At 61.2% G+C, this 17,611-nt stretch overlaps 1 protein-coding gene across 4 annotated transcripts in view; it reads right to left on the reverse strand.

Moving 5' to 3' along the window:
* The window catches only part of RFX2 (regulatory factor X2), a 67,833-nt gene that overhangs the window by 25,012 nt on the left and 25,210 nt on the right, over nt 1–17,611 (reverse strand). For 2 of the 4 annotated variants that reach the window (XM_055129064.1, XM_055129063.1), the window contains exons 2-5: nt 8,965–9,083; nt 5,556–5,645; nt 3,194–3,273; nt 1,334–1,595 (exon numbers count right to left, since the gene is read on the reverse strand). In XM_055129064.1, the coding sequence (XP_054985039.1) occupies nt 1,334–1,595; nt 3,194–3,273; nt 5,556–5,645; nt 8,965–9,066 (534 nt within the window). In that variant the 5' untranslated portion in view covers nt 9,067–9,083. Of the gene's footprint in view, nt 1–1,333; nt 1,596–3,193; nt 3,274–5,555; nt 5,646–7,416; nt 7,533–8,964; nt 9,090–17,611 lie in introns of those variants that run through there. The other 2 variants (XM_055129065.1, XM_055129066.1) reach the window with 2 other exon arrangements.

Consider the following 17,611-nt stretch of genomic DNA (forward strand, 5'->3'; position numbering starts at 1 on the left):
TCGAGTCCCAGCATCCCTTAGGGTCCCCTGAGCACCATCAGGAGTAATTCCTGAGTGCAGAGCCAGGAGTAACCCCTGAGCATGGCCGGGTGTGACCCAAAAAGCAAAATTTTTTTTAAAAAAAAAGCAGGTCCAGGACATGGTTGGGATGGCAGACACAGTTCTGAGAGAAGGCAAGCAGGAGGAGAGCCCTGGAAAGTTGGGACAATCTTGTAAAATCAGGGACACAGTGGACAGTGACAGCTGAGAGGGGTCTGGCTGCAAATGCTCCGTCTATCGCAGCCCTCACCTCCTGTCCCTGTGGGGAAGCGACAGGGGCCATCCGTGGCTGCCCTGGATGGGCGCATGGGACTTGGTGCCATACCCAAGGGTGCCTAGGAGTCACTCCTGGCTGTGCTTGGGTGGGGGTGCATGTGGTGGCCAGGATGGGACCCAGTACTCCAGCTTAAAAAGCCTGCACTGGGGCTAGAGCGATAGCACAGCGGGTAGGGCGTTTGCCTTGCACGCGGCCGACCCGGGTTCAAATCCCAGCATCCCATATGGTCCCCTGAGCACCGCCAGGGGTAATTCCTGAGTGCAGAGCCAGGAGTAACCCCTGTGCATCGCCAGGTGTGACCCAAAAAGCAAAAAAAAAAAAAACCTGCACTTGGGGCTGGAGCGATAGCGCAGCGGGTAGGGCATTTGCCTTGCACGCGGCCGACCCTGGTTCAATTCCCAGCATCCCATATGGTCCCCTGAGCACCACCAGGGGTAATTCCTGACTGCAGAGCCAGGAGTAACCCCTGTGCATCACCGAGTGTGACACAAAAAGCGGGAAAAAAAAAAAAAAGCCTGCACTTGACACCCCCCCCCCATTTTGTGTGTTTGGGGCCACACCCAGTGGCGATGCGCAGGGCTAACTCCTGGTGGGGCTCTGGGGACCTTACGGGGGTGTCAGGACTGGAACTGCGTTTGGCCGCCTGCAAGGCCAGCGCCCTCCCCGCTGTCCTCTCGCTCTGGCCCTGCGTTCAGGCTTCGGACTGTCCCTGTTTATTTCCTTCTGGTGTCACAGGCACAGATGCCCCTAAGAGGTGAGAGCAATAGGCAGCAGCTCCGCCCCGCCACCCCCTGTGGGGGGGTGGGTCACTCCCAGGCCATCAGGATGGAAACTGAGGCGCAAAGACACTCTTGGGGGGGGGGTCCCCGCCGAAGCCCGCAGCTGACAGGGCTCCAGGCTGCCCGGGACTGCCACCCTGGCTGTGTGGGGAGTCTTTGGGGAGGGGGCGTCGGGGGTTCTAAGGTGCTGCACTCGGCCCTTCACCGCGCGCCCCCCCCAGCGTACCCTGGTACCTACCGTGGCTGGGGAGGAGCGGGACGTGTGTGCCAGCGCGTGCCTGGTACTCTCCATGCCCCCGTGAATGAGATAGGCTCCGGCGCCAGAGACGATGGGGCTGCCCGCGACATCCATGGCGATGCCCACCATGCCGTGCGAGGGCACCGTGGGCGGCGAGGACCCGGCCACGGTCACCTGCGCCCCGCTGGGGGCCTCGAAGTAGGAGGCGGCGCTGCTGGGGGCGTAGAGCTGGGCCTCGGGGTTGTAGGCGTAGGCGGTGCGTCTGGGGGAGGGGCAGAGCCAAGCGGCCTCCTGAGTTCCGGGAGACCCAGCCCAGCCCCCCGAGCAGCTGGGGCCCCCAAGAGCTAGAGCACAGGCCCCCCGCAACGCCTGATGGGCCCAGCTCCAGGGAGCAGCTAGGACCCCAAAGAGCTAGAGCACAGGACCCCCCTCCCCCACAAAGACTTACCGGCCCGGCCCCCTGGAGCGGCTGGGACCCCCAAGAGCTAGGGTACAGGTCCCCCATTCCACAACCCCCCCACAAAGCCTTATGGGTCCAACACCCCAGAGCAGCTGGGACCCAAAGAGCTACAGCACAGGCCACTCCCCCCCAAGTTTAAGATGACCCTGTCCGATCCTTTTGGGGTTGAGGACCGCCAATACATGGGAAACAAACTGTAGTAAAAAAAAATAATAATTGTTTTTTTCCTTTATGGGGCCTGAGAGATAGTCCAGCGCGGAGGGCATTTGCTTTGCACCTAGCTGACTGAGGTTCTATCCCCACCATCCCATAAGGTCCCTGGAACCCCACCAGGTGTGATCCCTGAGTGCAGACTTAGGAGTCAGCCCTGAGCAACTCCGTGGTGCAGCCCCCAAACAAAAATTTTTTTTTTCTTTTGGGTCACACCCGGCAATGCTCAGGGGTTACTCCTGCCTTTGCATTTAGGAATCAATCCTGGCAGTGCTCAGGGAACAATACAGGATGCTGGGAATTGAACCCAGGTCAGCGGCAAGCGAGGCAAATGCCCTACCCACTGTGCTATCGCTCCAGCCCCACAAGCAAATTCTTTTCTTTTTTTTGTGGGGGGGGGTCATACCCGGTGATGCACAGGGGTTACTCCTGGCTCATGCACTCAAGAATTACTCCTGGCGGTGGTTGGGGGACCCTATAGGATGCTGGGAATCGAGGCAGGATCGGCTGTGTGCAAGGCAAATGCCCTTACATGCTGTACTATCACTCCAGTCCAAACAAAATTTTCTAAGCACGTGAGGAAAGGGCCCTGGACCCGGCGCTGTCCCAAGGCAGGGAAATGCCAGGTCAACTGCCACCAGCCCTGCGGCCCCGCTCCCCACCGCGCGCAGGGTCATGCCATCCCAGAAACCCCTACCAGAGTCCTAATACCGCCTGCTTTCTAAGAGCTCTGGTGTGGGTCCCATCCGGTGGTGCTGGGGGTGGGGGGGGCTGTCTGTGGTGCCGGGATCAAGCCCAGGGCCTCTCACACGCCAATCACGTGCTTCCCCACTGCGATCACCTCCCCGCCTCCTAACACGGCCTTAATTAAGAGTTTGCAACCATCACCCCCCCCCCCAGGACAAGGAGGGCAATCTGCCAACAACAACAAAAAAGCCCAAGTGACCAATCCAGGCAGAATGTTCTAGAAGAGCAGGCCGGAGCAATAGCACATGGGGAGGGCTCTGGCCTTGCACACGGCCGACCCAGGTTCGATCCCCGGTACACCGCCCCCAGCAGGCCCCGAGCACTGACAGGAGTCAGCCCTGAGCACTGCTGGGTGTGGCCCCCAATCAAAAACAAACAAAAAGGGGTCTAGAAGAGGCCCGGGATTCCGAGGGGAGTCTCTGACCGGAGAAGAAACCACGTACAAAGCTCCATTGGTATACACGGCGTCGCCCCCTTCCACGTACTGCACCTGCGGGGGGTACACGTGCTGCACGGGCTGGACCTGCAACAAACGCAGACACTTCCGGTTACCCAGGGCCACTTCCGGTCACGCAGGCCACTGCCGGCTCTTACCTGGCGCTGAGAACCCAGACCCACCTCCGCATGGGAGGGAGGGGGAGCAAGCACATCCCCCGGGGAGCGGGGAGGAGCTGGGGGAGGGTCGATTCCTCTGGCCTTGCTCAAGGTCCTGGCACGGGTGGGGGGTCCCCCCCAGCCCCTAGGAATACCAGCCACTCCTGTGGGGGGGTGTTCCCTGGGGAGGGCGCAAAGCCAGGGCTTGGTCACCTTTCTGTTCTCGGGATCGTGGCGGGGGTGGGGGAGGCCTGGGGTGCCACACAGTGCCAGGGGATGGAACCTGGGACCCCCCCCCCCCCGCGGACACAGCCCCCAGAGTCATTCCCAGCTCTGGGCCCTGCTGTGAAAGTGCCCGAACACAGGGCACCGGGGGCCGTGGAGCCTCTTCTAAATGCTGGAGGGCTGGAGCCATAGCCCAGCCCTCCGCCCCCGGCCCAATCCCCAGCACCCCAGAGGGGCCCCCAGGGCACCGCAGGAGTGACCCCAGAGCACTGCCAGTGTGACCCCAAACAAACAAAATTATCGGCAGATAAATATTCTTTTGTGTTTGTGTGTGTATTGAGGGGGTGGGGGAGGGGTCTGGGCAGTGCTGGGGGACCCCAGGCAACGTTGGCGGCTGAGCCAGGGTGAGCCTTGGGTAAGGAAAGTGCCCAACCTTCGGGACTAGGGATCTGTCCAGCCTCCTAATAGGTAGTTTTGTTTTGGGGCCCCAGCCAGTGGTGCTCAGAGCTTACTCCAGGGTCTGTGCCCAGGGACCGCCCTGACACGGCTCAGGGGACCAGTCATGGTGCAGGGGATCGAACCTGAGCGGGCAGCATGCAAGGAAAGTAACTCACTCACTGTACTATGGCTCCAGTCAGCAGAGTCTTTTTATTTATTTGTTTACTTTTATATTATTATTTTGGGGGGGGTCACATCCAGCAATGCTCAGGGGTTACTCCCGGCTCTGCATTTAGGAATTACTCCTGGTGGTGCTTGGGGGACCACATGGGATGCCGGTGCCGGGGAATTGAAGTTGGGTCGGCAGCGTGCAAGGCACATGCCCTACCCGCTGTACTATTGCTCCAGCCCAGAGTCTTTTTTTTTTTTTTGCACCCAGCGATGCTCAGGGGACCACATGGAATGCCAAGGATTGAGTCCAGGTTGGCCTCTACAAGGCAAACACTCTCCCTGCTGTCCAGCCCCAGCCAAAACACTCAACCCCAAATACTTTTTTTTTTTTTGCTTTTTTGGGTCACACCCGGCGATGCACAGGGGTTACTCCTGGCTCTGCACTCAGAATTCACCCCGGCGGTACTCAGGGGACCATATGGGATGCTGGGATTTGAACCCAGGTCAGCTGTGTGCAAGGCAAACACCTTACCCGCTGTGCTATCACTCCAGCCCCTCAACCCCAAATACTCTTTTTTTTTTGCTTTTTGGGTCACACCCAGCGATGCTCAGGGGTTACTCCTGGCTTTGCACTCAGGAATTGATCCTGGCAGTGCTTGGGGGACCATATGGGATGCCGGGGATTGAACCCGGGTCGGCCACGTGCAAGGCAAACGCCCTACCCGCTATGCTATCGCTCCGGCCCCCAGCCCCAAATACTCTTATTCACAATTTTCATCACTGCCTTTGCAGCCTGTGGAATATTTTGATTTTCACCAAGCCACAGGGAACTCAGGGCTCACACCTTACCCCCACACACACACACACTCTACCTCCTCCCTACCCCCTATCCCTCCCCTCCCAGGATCTGACACGTTTCCTACCCAGACCCCCAATGCCCCCCGCTCTTTCTGGAGAACCTGGCCTGCACCCACACCCGCACACATGTGTTCCAAACTTGGGAATGAACCTCAGATTCCTTGCTTCCTGGGCTTTGTGCAAAACAACTCTCTGCAGTGTAACATCCCCCTCCCCCGCCCCCCAATTAGAACTTCTCCCAGAATCACCAAAGAAGCAAAGTGGGGCCCAAAGCGATAGCACAGCAGAAAGGGCGTTTGCCTTGCACGCATGCCAACCTGGGTTCAATCCCTGGCATCCCATAGGGTCCCCTAAGCACCGCCAGGAGTAATTCCTGAGCAAGCACAGAGCCAGGAGTAACCCCTGAGCATCGCTGGGTGTGACCGAAAAAGCCAAAAAAAATTAAATAAATAAAAGGAGCAAGGCCAGCAAAGGAGGCCTGGAGGCCTGGATTGGGGGGAGGGTCTCCAACTCTGTTACCTGCTGAGGCACCGGCTGGACTCGGGGGAGGGAGATGGGCTGCATCGGGGCCCCTTTGGGGGCTGAGCCCGCTGCCTGGACCAGCACCCTCTACAAGGGAAGCAGAGAAGGACGTTAGACACGCGTGCGCGCAACATGTGCACACTGCCTGCAAACACCCGATATGTTTTACACACACAAACATGCATGCACGTGTCTCATCCGCACCACGGCCAGTGGGGGGGCTCTGTGCAGCTTGCATCCAGGAGGAAGAAGGGGGTCCAAGGGACCCAGGGGACACGCCACCCTGCTCCCCGTGCTCCGGCCCTGGCTCTAGGGCTGTGGCTTCCCTACTCTGCGGCCCGAGCTGGGCGCACCCCCAGTCAGAGGCCTGGGCAGGATCAACGTGGGGTCCAGCTGGAAGGGAGGGAGGGAGAGGCCCCGGTGGGCACGGGGGCCGGAAGGCATGCTCTATGCTTCTGCAGTCTTGGGGGGGGGCAAGATGATCCCTGGCAATCCTGTGGGGGGGGGGCAAGGGGGCTGGGGGGCCCTGCAGTGCTTTGCCCTCAGAACTGAGAACATGTCACGGGGCCAGAGCGATGGGACAGTGGGGAGGACCCAGGTTCCATCCCCAGCATCCCACAGGGTCCCCGGGCCACCGCCAGGAGTGAGCCCAGAGTACAGAGCCAAGAGTCAGCCCTGAGCATCTCTGGGCGTGGCCCCCACACAAAAACAAAACCAGAAAACCCTGCGAACCCTCCAGGCTCCGGCAGCGGGCCCAGCAACGGCACAAGATGAACATACGTGCACACACGCATGCATACGCACAGGGCCCCGCCCCCGCCCTCAGCTCGGGAGGGGAGGGGACTCCTGACCCCCACACTGTGTGGACAGCCCAGAGCGCTCAGGGGGAGAAGCAGACAGCTCCCCCACCCAAAGCCCTCAGGGTGGGGATCCTCGGGATGGAAAAGTCCAGAACCCGCCCCTGGGCAGACAGGGGGTTGGGCACAGGGGAGCTGAGGGCTCCGGATGGGGACAGGGCGCCCTTGCAGGCGGCCGAAGGTTCTGGATCTAGAGAGAGGTGAGAGTCCTGCGACTCCATGGGTCGGGGAGCAAACACTGAATCGGGCCCCTGGCAGATGGTTGCTTGGGGTAGATGGCGGGGGGGTTCCCCACAGCATGAAGCCAGGGGGGATTTTAGGTGCCAACGCTCTGCACGGGTGGCCCAATGCCGTGTCACCCTCTACATGGCCCCACGGCCGGACACTTCATTAGATTGCTTTATCTTGGGGGTCTGGGGTGACGGCCAGCAGTGCTCGGACTTCCTCCGGGCTGTGCAAGGATCACTCCTGGGGGGTGGGCTCCGGGGGTGCTGGGGGTGGAGCGGGGACCGGCTGCATGCAGGGGAAGCACCACCCCCCCTTGCAGGCTCTCTCCCACATCAGGGCTGAGGCAGGTGGGGGGCCTGGGGGTGGGGCGGGGGAGGGGAGCTTGCTGGGTTTCCACCAGCCTGGGAAGTTCTGTTTGAGGCTGAGAGGGGGTCAGGGAGAAGAGGGGGTGCTCCTTGTTTCAGGGGAGATGGTGGCCTCCAGGCTGAACTCAGATGGGGATGTAGAGTGAAGGATGGGGGTGCAGCGAGAGGGAGAGGGTGGGGAGGTGGGGTCCTTTGGTTTTCGGTTTGGTTTGGTTTGGTTCTGCGGCCACACCCTGCTGGGCTCAGGCACAGGCCTGGAAGCTTCTGCTCAGCGCTGGCCAGTCACGGGTGACGCCGAGGTTCGAGTCCTGGCACCTGCCCCTTTTCTTGCGGGAGGGGGCTTTGTGATGGGCTCCCCCACCCAACCTTAATTCCCTTCCCTATCCCCGCCCCCCGCAGGCTCCTGACCTTTTGATCCACAAACCGTGAACCCTGGCACACTCCGAAGACTTCCTGGTCGACCCCAAGGCACAGAATCTGGGTTCGGGTCTACTTTGGGGTGAGTTTCAGCCCCTGGTAGGAATCTGCAAGCCGAGGGCCTCGGTGTGAAAATTTCTCCCTTTTCGTCTGCCCCGCGGGAACCCTCCGTCTGCCCCCATGAGGACTCGTGTTGAGCTGAACCCTGAGACTGCGCTGTCCCTCGCCTGATCCGCAGAGACCTTCCTGCACTCCAAGGGACAGTTCTCAGGGCCGGAGCGATGGCACAGCAGGGAGGGCATTTGCCTTGCCCATGGCGGACCCAGGTTCAATCCCTGGCATCCCACAGGGTCCCCCGAGCACCGCCAGGAATAATTCCTGAGCACAGAGCCAGGAGGAACCCCTGAGCATCGCCAGGTGTGACCCAAAAAGCAAAAAAAAAAAAAAAAAAAAAGAAGAAGAAGAAGAAGGGATATTTCTCAAGTCTGGGGGCAAAATGGATGAAGTTGGGGGCCCAGTGGCCCAGCTGTGGGGACCATGACACCGGCTCCCTCCGCCGGACCATGACAAACGATGCTGAAGAGTCGTCTGTTTTTAGGGCCACTCCAAGTGGGGCTCACCCGGGGCCCCCACATGCAAGGTTTACTTTTGCTGGCTTTTGGTTTGGGGGGTCACACCTGGCGGTGCTCAGGGGTTATTTTTAGTTCCGTGCTAGGGAGGGGAGGTTAGCTCCCAGAGTTGCTGGGGGGTGGAGGGGAGTGGAGGGGGGGCACTGTGTGGTTCTGGATGAACCCCGACCTCCTGCCAGCAGTGTGTGGGCGGCTGGGCCGGCTGATTGTCCCAGCACCTGAGTGGCTTCTGGAGTACGCGGCCACAGGGAAGAATGGGGTGGCAGCAGGAGGGGCGCTGGTGTGGCCTGGGGGAAGCTGGGGGGAGGTTTCCTTCAGGGGGGCTCGTCTGGCCTCTGGGAAGGGGTGTGAGGTTCAGGCTGGGTGGGGCCGTGGGCTGCCCTGGAGAGGAGGCACCTGGGAGGTCTGTCTTCTGTGTCGGAAGTGAGTGTGATCAGTGGGTGTTTGCTGGTGAGGAGGTGGGGGGGCGTTACCTTGGGGATGGGGCCCGTTACCTGGAGGGGAGCTGTTACATTAGGTGGCTAGGCGGTGGTTACCTGAGGGGAGATGGTGGGGTGGTTACCTGGGAGGGGCGTTACCTGCAGGGAGGCTGGAATGGGGACGTTACCTGTCAGAAGACGGGGTGGGGGCGTTACCTGAGGGAGGCGGTTGAGCCTTACCTGCGGGAAGGCGGGGTGGGGGCGTTACCTGTCCGGAAGCGGGGTGGGGGGCATTACCTGCGGGGAGGCGGGGTGGGGGCGTTACCTGTCCGGAAGCGGGGTGGGGGGCATTACCTGCGGGGAGGCGGGGTGGGGGTGTTACCTGTCGGGAGGTGGGGTGGGGGAGTTACCTGCGGGAGGCGGGGCGGGGGCGTTACCTGCAGAAGGTGGGGCGGGGGCGTTACCTGCCGGAGGCGGGGCGGGGGCGTTACCTGCGGGGAGGCGGGCACAGGCTGGGCTACAGGCGTGGGGGCTGCTGCGGGGCCCAGAGTGGTGGAGGCGGGCGCGTCGGCTCCCCCCTCGGAGTTCTGCATGCTCGCTCAGCTCCGCGCTGGAGAGAGGGGAAACGGGGTGAGTGGGGTGCGGGCCTGGAGGCTGGGGGCAGCTCCCTCTGCCAGCCAGGCCGGCGGCCGGACCCAACTCCAGCCCGCTCCCCAGGTCCACTGCGGGGGGCCCCGACCTTGTCCTATCAAGAAGGGACAAGGAGGCGTCCTGGGGTCCTTCGAAAGAGCCGAGAGGGCGGGCAGAGATGTTTTCCCCCAAAGATGGCTCAGGTCAGGCCATGCCCAGGCAACCCCCATCCCCGTCCGTACTTGCCCGGAGAAACTGGATTTAGCTCCACATTCAACGGAAACCTTTTTCTAGGGCCAGGAAGCGTTTGGGGGCACAGACGGCGGCCGAGGGCGCAGGTGCAGGAGACGGCGTGAGAAGGCGCGGGACAGGCGGTGGCTTCATGGTGGGGCACACCTGTCCCCTTCCCGTGTGTGCCCAGCCCCGAGCATGGCCCCCAACCCATGCCTCTGGGGGAGATCTGACTGGTACTCACAGCAGGGTCCCCCCCCAACACACACACAACTTTACCTCGTCTTCCTGCCATTGTTATCTCCAAGAATGGATCACAACATTTTTTGAAGTTTTTTTTCTTTTGGGGGGAGGGCACACCCAGCAGTGCTCAGGGCTGACTCCTGGCGGAACTTGGGGGTCCCTATGGGGTGCCGGGGATGAACGCGACCGCGTGCAAAGCCAGCGCGCCGCCCGCTGCGCTACTGCCCAGACCCACGGTGTGGGTTTAATTCCACCTGTGCGTCAGTGGCTCCTCCCCGCCCCGTTCGCGGGGGCTGACGCAGTGTGGCCGGCAGGTGGCGCCCGCGCCCCGCGGAGCCGCCCTGGGAGCCTGAACTCCGGGTAACCTCCTCTCTCCCGCCCCCTTCCCCCCCCCCCGCCCCCCCACCCCGCCCTCGCCGGCCGCTAACCTCGGGCATCCTTCCTGCCCGCGAACGCTTTACTCTAGGCGGGGCGGGCGCTGGCCTTCCCGGCCAGGAGTCAGCCCTGAGCACCGACGGGTGTGGCCCCAAACAAAAATCAACAAACCAAAAAAAAAAAAAAACCCAACATAATCCAGGTGCCCAGGTGTGCTGGCTGGGTCATTTGCCACCGCCGTGCCGTCCTGCGCAGAAGCCTAGAAGGGCAGGAAGAGTGGGATTCGAGGGCCCTGGGGGCCACAGGGGGACCAGCCCCCCAAGCGGGATCATCTGCTCCCCGGTTTCGGGCGGGGTGAGAGCGAGCCCAGGGACTCGGGATGGCACAACAGGCTGACCCTCACATCCATGTGGGCAGCTGTTCACAAACGCTGTGTGTGTGTGTGTGTGTGTGTATTTGTACATGTATGTATACTGGTGGGGGCAGACAAGCAAACACACAGGGTTCCAGGGGCGTATGGGAGGGTGGTGAGTGTGAGGCAGGCATGAGAGAGGGGGTCCCCCTGCCTGGACCGACACGTGGTTCAACGGTGCCAAGGCCTACAGGGAAATGTCCTGGGCTGACCACAGGGGGACAGACTGACAGCGGTGACCCGCCCCTCACCAAGCCCAGGATGGCGCAGAGTGACAGCGACTGGGTCCAGGGCGATCCAGGACTCAAGGGACTCAGATCCAAAAGTGCAGAACCTTGGAGGGGGTGACTGGGTGGGTTTGACCATGGGGGTACTGTGAGGGGAACTGATGGGGAGTGAGGACAGAACTTTCTAGAGAGGTGGGTAGGCACATTCCCTGCTATGAAGGGGGGGGCCAAACAGCCCATTGTCAACAAGCGCTGAAGCGTCTGGAAATCTTCCCCCCAAAACCCTCCCAGGGCAGAGAGGGAAGCATAGGCCCCCTGGGGACCCTGATACCGACCCGAAGCCACGGGCCACGTGGGTTCTGTGCGCGGCTGAGCTCCCCCCCGCCCCCCCGCACTCCCCTCGCCCCCCCAGGGGCGCCAGGTGCAGGCGCAGCCCGGCCTGCAGGCGGCGCTGTGGCCCAGCTCAGCACCGGCAGCGCCTCCAGGCTCCGCGGCCTGGGCTTCCAGCCGGGATGAATGAAGCGCCCGCCCCGGGCACAAAGGGAAGAGGCTTGTGTTCGCAGGAAAATACTCCGTTGCCTAGCAACCAGTAATGACAGGAAAGGAGCTGCAGAAAAGGCTGACAGCAATTTCTGGGCCTGGTTCCTGGCCCGGGCGCCCGCTGACTCACCGTGCCCTTCAGCAGCGCCTAGACTATTCCTGTCCCCCCATATGCCACCGGCCCCCCCCTCCGGGCCCCGCCCCCGGGGTCAGCCGGGACATGGGGTCGCCCTCCTCCGCGCCCCCTCCCGGCCTCCCCATGGCACCGGGCACATGTGCCCCCGGAAAATGATTAACAGCATGGCCGGGAACAAGCAGAAACAAGTCCAGAAGGTTCTCCCGAGCGGCTCGGCTGCAGCCAAGGCCAACGCATCGCATCTGAAACTCAGGGCGTGATGAGTGTAACCCCGAAACGTGGGCTCCCGCCTTGCCTGCATCCTCTTCCCACAGGGGTCAGGCCCAGCCCGGCCTGGCTCCCCCCCACCTCAGCCCTGCTCAGGGTCTGGTCCCCAAAGGAGCCTGATTCGTTGGGATAACTCAGCCTGCTCCCCACAGCCCCCCTCTGAAGACTTAGAAAGCTCACATTAGGGGGTCCCAGAGCCTTGCATGGTCTTCCCCCTCTGCGGTGCTCCCATCCCCGGGGACTGCCAGGGTCCCCCACCCTCACCCCCAGATGTGGTGTCTCCTGAGGTGCAGGACCACTGCGAGGAGAGGTGTTGAGTGAACGGCCCTGGGGAGCAGACCAGAAGAGTACCATGGGGTCCCCCCACCCCTGCACTGATGGGCAGGCACCCCCAGAACACAGAACACTGTCACCCACAAGGGCAGAGGGGCCAGGACCTCAGTGTGTCACCTGCTATGGGGCCCGTGTCCGAGAGGGCCCATTTCTGCCACTTTCCTGCTGTCCCCAGGCAACCTTAGGGCTCCTCCACACCCCGACTTTCCTCAGTCCAGTTTTAACTTTCTTCTGCAGGCGGTGGGGGCGGGGGGAGGGCTCCGAGTTTCTGGGCAAGAAGTCGCTGTAGAATTCAAATTCCTTTTTCTTTGGGTAAGAACTAGGCTTGGGCGCCTGTTTCCTTTCAGGAGCCAAATGCGCTCTCGCTTGCTCGCTCTCTCCCTCTTTCTCTTTCTCCCTCTCGCTCTCCCTCTCTTTCTCTTTCTCCCTCTCCCTCTTTCTCCCTCTCCCTCTCTTTCTTGCTCTCTTCCTCTCTCTCTCTCCCTGTCCCTCCCTTTCTCTCTCCCTCTCTCTTGGTCTCTCTCCCCCTCGCAGCCTGAGCCCTGGGAATCAGCCCCCCAGAGGCTCAGGGAAGGACTCGGGGCCGGTCAGCGCCCTGGCATTCCTTCTGGTGTCCGCGGCCACACTGAAGGGGCTCGCTGCGTGCGGTGGTCTGCGCTCACGTGGGTGTGGGGGGAAGGGGATCACCAAACCCATGTCCCGGCCCCTCCTGTGTGCTCCCCGGCTCCCAGCCGCGGATCCCCGAAACACCCGCCAAGCGTGGCTTCCAGGAAGCAAGCGCCGGCGCCGAGCTGGGAGAGCGGGTGAGGGGGCGACAGAGCCCACGCAGGTGTTTGCGTCCATGCATGCACCACGCACACATGCGTGCACTCGTACCGCACATGGGCCGAACATCACGCCCAGGTATACATCACGCCCAGGCAAACAGCAATACACCTATGTGCCCCCTAGGTACATGCGCACACACAGACACGACTGCACCTGACCAATGCAGAAGCACCCCCGACAGGTGACAGCCCGTGCGGCCTGCTCCGCTCAGTGCCAGGGGAGCTGCTGACAGCAGAGGGACCAGCACAGCCCCCGGCAGTCTCCTCACCCCACCCCACCCCAGCCGGGCCTCAGTCCCGAGTGCTCCCATCAACCCCCAGCATGCCCTCTGCACCCCAACTCCTGGCGCTGCACTCCTCCCTCCTCTGTCCTCACCCCTTCCCTCCTCCGATTCTGCCAAGCCCCGAGGGGACCCCCTTTCTCCTTCCTGGTTGACCCCGCCTCCAGGAGGCCCCTCCCTGCCCCTGGTGTCAGGCCTGTGATGTGGGGAGGCCTCACAGAGAGCTGCCGGGCTTGAGGGCCCCCAAAGGGACACCCTGTGTGGACACGGGGCAGGGGAGGGGCATGCGGGTCGGGCGTTGGTGATGGATCGAGTCTCAGACCTGAGGGGCTCCCTGAGGGAACCCGCCAGGGGGCATGGAGCTGAGGTCCTGATGTGCACCCCACAGCTGGCCCCGCTGCACCCCGACACTGCCCGGGCATGGGCCATGGAGAGTGAAAGGCAGCATCAGGACACGCAGATGGCGGGACGGGGACTGACGGGGTGGACGTGGCATCAGGACCCGGGAGGGGACCTGGGAGCAGGTCACATGAGGGCAGCAGTGCATAGGAGTGGCCGGGTCAGCACTGACCTCGGGGAGGTTATTTCCAGGGGGCCAGGGATTGTCACAGACCCCCCCACCAGTGACCCAGTGTCCATCCCGTGCATCTGGGCCGCTCATTCCAGCGTTCAGAAGTATAGCAGGACCCGGGGCCGGGGGCTGAGGACCCCAGAGACCCCCAAAGGCGGCAGTAGCTTCCGTGAGACTCTGAGCACTGATGTGAGCTGACTGGGAGTACTCAGGGGACCCTCAGCTGGGCACTGGCAGGCACTAGACAGGGAGCAGCCCCGGGCCACTCTCTTTCAGGAACCCAGACGGGCCAGAGTGACAGCACAGCGGGGAGGGCACCTGCCTGCACAGAACTGACCTGGGTTTGATCTCCGACACCCCGTAGCCCCCCTGTCCCAAGCCTCCCAGGAGTGATCCCTGAGCACTGAGCTAGGAGTCATCCCTGAGCACTGTTGGGTGTGGCCCCCAAACAAACAAAAACCATTGCAGGCTGCCAGAAGTTCTGAGAGAAGAGGCAGATCTGCCTCAAACCCTAGGCTAGCCAAGCTGGTCCCCCAGTCTCAATGCGTACGTACGTGTATGTGTGTGTGTTGGGGGGGGTGTGTGTGTGTCAGGGCTCCGGTTCCATCCCCAGTACTGACTGCAAGGTCCCCAAGCACCGCGGGACAGCCCTGCAAGCACCGGAGGTCCACAGCAAGCTCCTCTGAAAAAATCTTGTGTATGGGCTGGAGCAATAGCACAGCGGGTAGGGCGTTTGCCTTGCACACGGCCAATTCGGGTTCGATTCCTCCGTCCCTCTTGGAGAGCCTGGCAAGCTCCCTGTGGCATATTCGATATGCCAAAAACAGTAACAAGTCTCACAATAGAGACGTTACTGGTGCCCGCTTGAGCAAATCGATGAGCAACGGGATGACATTGATACAGTAATGTGTATATGCGTGCGTGTGCGTTTGTGTGTTCGTGTGTGTGAGAGAGACACTGCTGCTTCAGTGGGCACTGGGCGGGGGGCGGGGGGTGCAGAAGGAAGAGGAGACAGTTTCCCAGCCCCCAGCCCACAGGGACCAAAATTTCTCAGTTGTGAGCCTGCTCCGGTGAGGCGGGGAAGAGAGGGAGCGCGTGTGTTCAGGGCCCTTGTTTACCCAAGCAACCAGCCGGGTAAACAATTGCTATCTGGAGGAGGGAGGAGGAGGAGGAGGAGGAGGAGGAGGAGGAGGAGGAGGAGGAGGAGGAGGAGGAGGAGGAGGAACAGAAAGAGAAGGGGAATGGAGAGCACGGTGGGGAGGCTGCGTGCCTTGCATGCAGCTGACCTAAGTTTGATCCCCGCCAACTCAGAGGGTCTCCCGTGCCCTGCCAGGCTTGATCCTTGAGCAGAGCTGGGAGTCAGCCCTGAGCACCGCCTGCCTGGGGTCCAAACACAGCAAAACAGAAAGAGCAGGAGAGGGGGAGGTGGGGAGAGCAGGAGTAGTGGGAGGTGGGGCGGGGGGAAGACAGGAGCAGAGGGAGGTGGGGGAGCAGGAGTAGGGGGAGGCGGGGTGGGGAAAGGACAGGAGCAGGGAGAGGTGGGGAGAGCAGGAGTGGGGGGAGGAGGGGGCATGACTCTATTTTGATCCAAACTGCGGGGGCCAGGCGGGGGTTGTCCATCCCAGTCTCGGAGAAGGGCCCCCCTTTCCTAAGTCAGCAATCCCACATGGGCAGCCTGTGCCCCTCCTTCAGCCAGGGGCACCAGAACACCAATGTCTTCATACCAACACCCAGGAAGTCCCAAGCCCCCCGCCCCACAACTGCCCTGGGTCCAGTGGCCAGCATCTTCCTGTGGGCAGCTTTTTCCTGGGCCAGTTGTTAGGGTTCACTCCTTTTGATTTGTTTTCGGTGGGGGTATTCGTTCGGGCCACACCTGCTTACTCCTGCTCCACCTCAGCGATCACTCTGGGTGGTTCTGGGCGGAGGCGGGAGTGGGGAAGACCCTATGGGGGGGTGCCAGGGATTGAACCCAGGTCAGCCAGGTGCAAGGCGAGCGCCCTGCCCCGCGGGTGCTCAGGCTTCCGTCCCTCACCCCTGCTTTGGAGGGGGAGGAGCTGCAGGGGGCGCTGAGGAGGGTCCGTCAGGTGCTGGCTTCAGGAACTGGAGGAATTAGATCAGAGTAAATCAGGAGCCTCAAAGGTCTCCCGCCGAGAGAGAGCAACATTCTCGGCGTTTCTTTCTCTCTTCCCGCGTGCCACCGCGGGGCGGAAAGAAACGGTTCGCGTCCCGCAAAGTCCACCTTAGGGGTCCCCCTGTGGCCTGCGCGGTCCACCTGTCCGCCTCGAATCCCCGGTCCAGGGCTGGGGGACGCGGGGTGGAGGGGGAGATATGCAGATGCGCAATTAAAGCCCGGGCCCGCAGCCCTGGCGGGCGCTGTTTGCCGGCCCTCATTGTTTGCTAAGTAACAACGGTTGCCTGGGGCAACGCCGTCCACTCCCGTCTCCAAGAGCCCGTTGCCTGGCAACGGCAGAAAGCTTCCCAAACCAAACAATGCCATCCCCAGAGCGATCCCCTCTATCTCACATTAACCAGATCTAAAAAAAAAATCCTTCCAAATATGTAATCTATTATTTTCAGCAGCCTTCAGCGAAAGGCAAATAATCTCTTCTCTATAGTAACCGTGGAACAACACCAGCTCCGGAGATCACCAGCCCAGGCAGCACGGGCCTGGGGGCACGGCCCCGGGGAGGGAGGGCCTTTCCCACTCCTTCCTCCAGGAGGGAGAGAAAAAGCTCCAGCCCCCCCAGAGAGGAAAGAATTGATTTCTCCTCCAGAAAAAAAGTTCCTAGTTGGCAAGAGTTTCTGGGGGTATGAGTAAAGAGGGGGATACTTCACTGAAAGTTTTTTGGGAAGGCCAGAGAGATAGTCCAGCTGGTAGGGTGCTAGCCTTGCACGTGACCCGCGCAGGTTCAGTCTGCAGTACTATTTGGGGTCCCCCCCAGCACCGACAGGGGTAATTCCTGAGTGCAGAGTCAGGAGGAACCCCTGAGCATCGTTGGTTGTGACCCAAAAGCTAAAAGAAAAAAGTTTTTTGGGGGGGCCAGAAAGAGAGTACAGAGGCTGGTGCGACAGTACAGCAGGGAGGGCGTTTGCCTTGCATGCAGCCAACCCGGGTTCGATTCCCAGCATCCCATATGGTCCCCCAAGCACCGCCAGGAGTAATTTCTGAGTGTAGAGCCAGGAGTAACCCCTGAGCATCACCGGGTGTGACCCAAGAAGCGGAAAAAAAAAAAGTGCAGCAGAGAGAGGCCTTGCCTGGCGCACAGCCCGGCTGGTTCGGTCTCTGGCACCCCCCAGTATCGCCTGAGCCCCACCAGGAGTGCTCTCTGAGCACAGAGCCCGGAGTAAGTCCTGACACGGCCAGAGGTGGCCCCCAAGCCAAACAGACAGAAACAGCAGACGTTCTGATCAGACCCTTTGGGGAAATCCTATTCTTATTCTTATTTTTCTTCTTCTTCTTATATGTTCGTGTATGAAGCTGCCACCACAACTTGAAAATATTTTAAATGACTTTCCGGTGACATCAAGGTTTGAGTCAAGGAGCCGGTATGGCGGGACAGGTGTTTGCCTTGCACATGACTGACCCGCGTTCAATCCCCACCAGCCTGAATGACCCCTGAATACCACCAGGAATAATTTCCGAGTGCAGAGCCAGGAGTAACCCCTGAGGGTCGCCAGGTGTGCCTTAAAAAAAAAGATTTGAGTCAAGAACAGGAGCAATGGCACAGCAGGTGGGGTGCTTGACTTGCATGCAGCTGACCCAGATTCAGTCCCCGGCATCCCATTGGGCCCTCGAGCCCCCAGCAGTGCTCCCCAAGCACACAGCCAGGAGTCAGCCCTGAGCACCCTGGCTGTGGAAAAATAAGAGTTGAACTGAGTGTCCAGCTGCCAGCCAAGAGTTTCTAGTCACCCTGGAGGGAGACTTGGGGCCCCAGCGGGCTGCATGTCCCATCCCAGACAAACACTCAAGTTGGCTTCTGTGTTTGGTGTCTCTGTTCCAGCCCCAAATGAAGTCAGTGCCGAAAGCAGCACAAACGATGATTTTGGAAAAAGAAAACGGAATAA

Source organism: Sorex araneus, chromosome 2 (assembly GCF_027595985.1).
Source record: "Sorex araneus isolate mSorAra2 chromosome 2, mSorAra2.pri, whole genome shotgun sequence".
In the NCBI taxonomy this organism is placed as follows: Eukaryota; Metazoa; Chordata; class Mammalia; order Eulipotyphla; family Soricidae; genus Sorex; species Sorex araneus.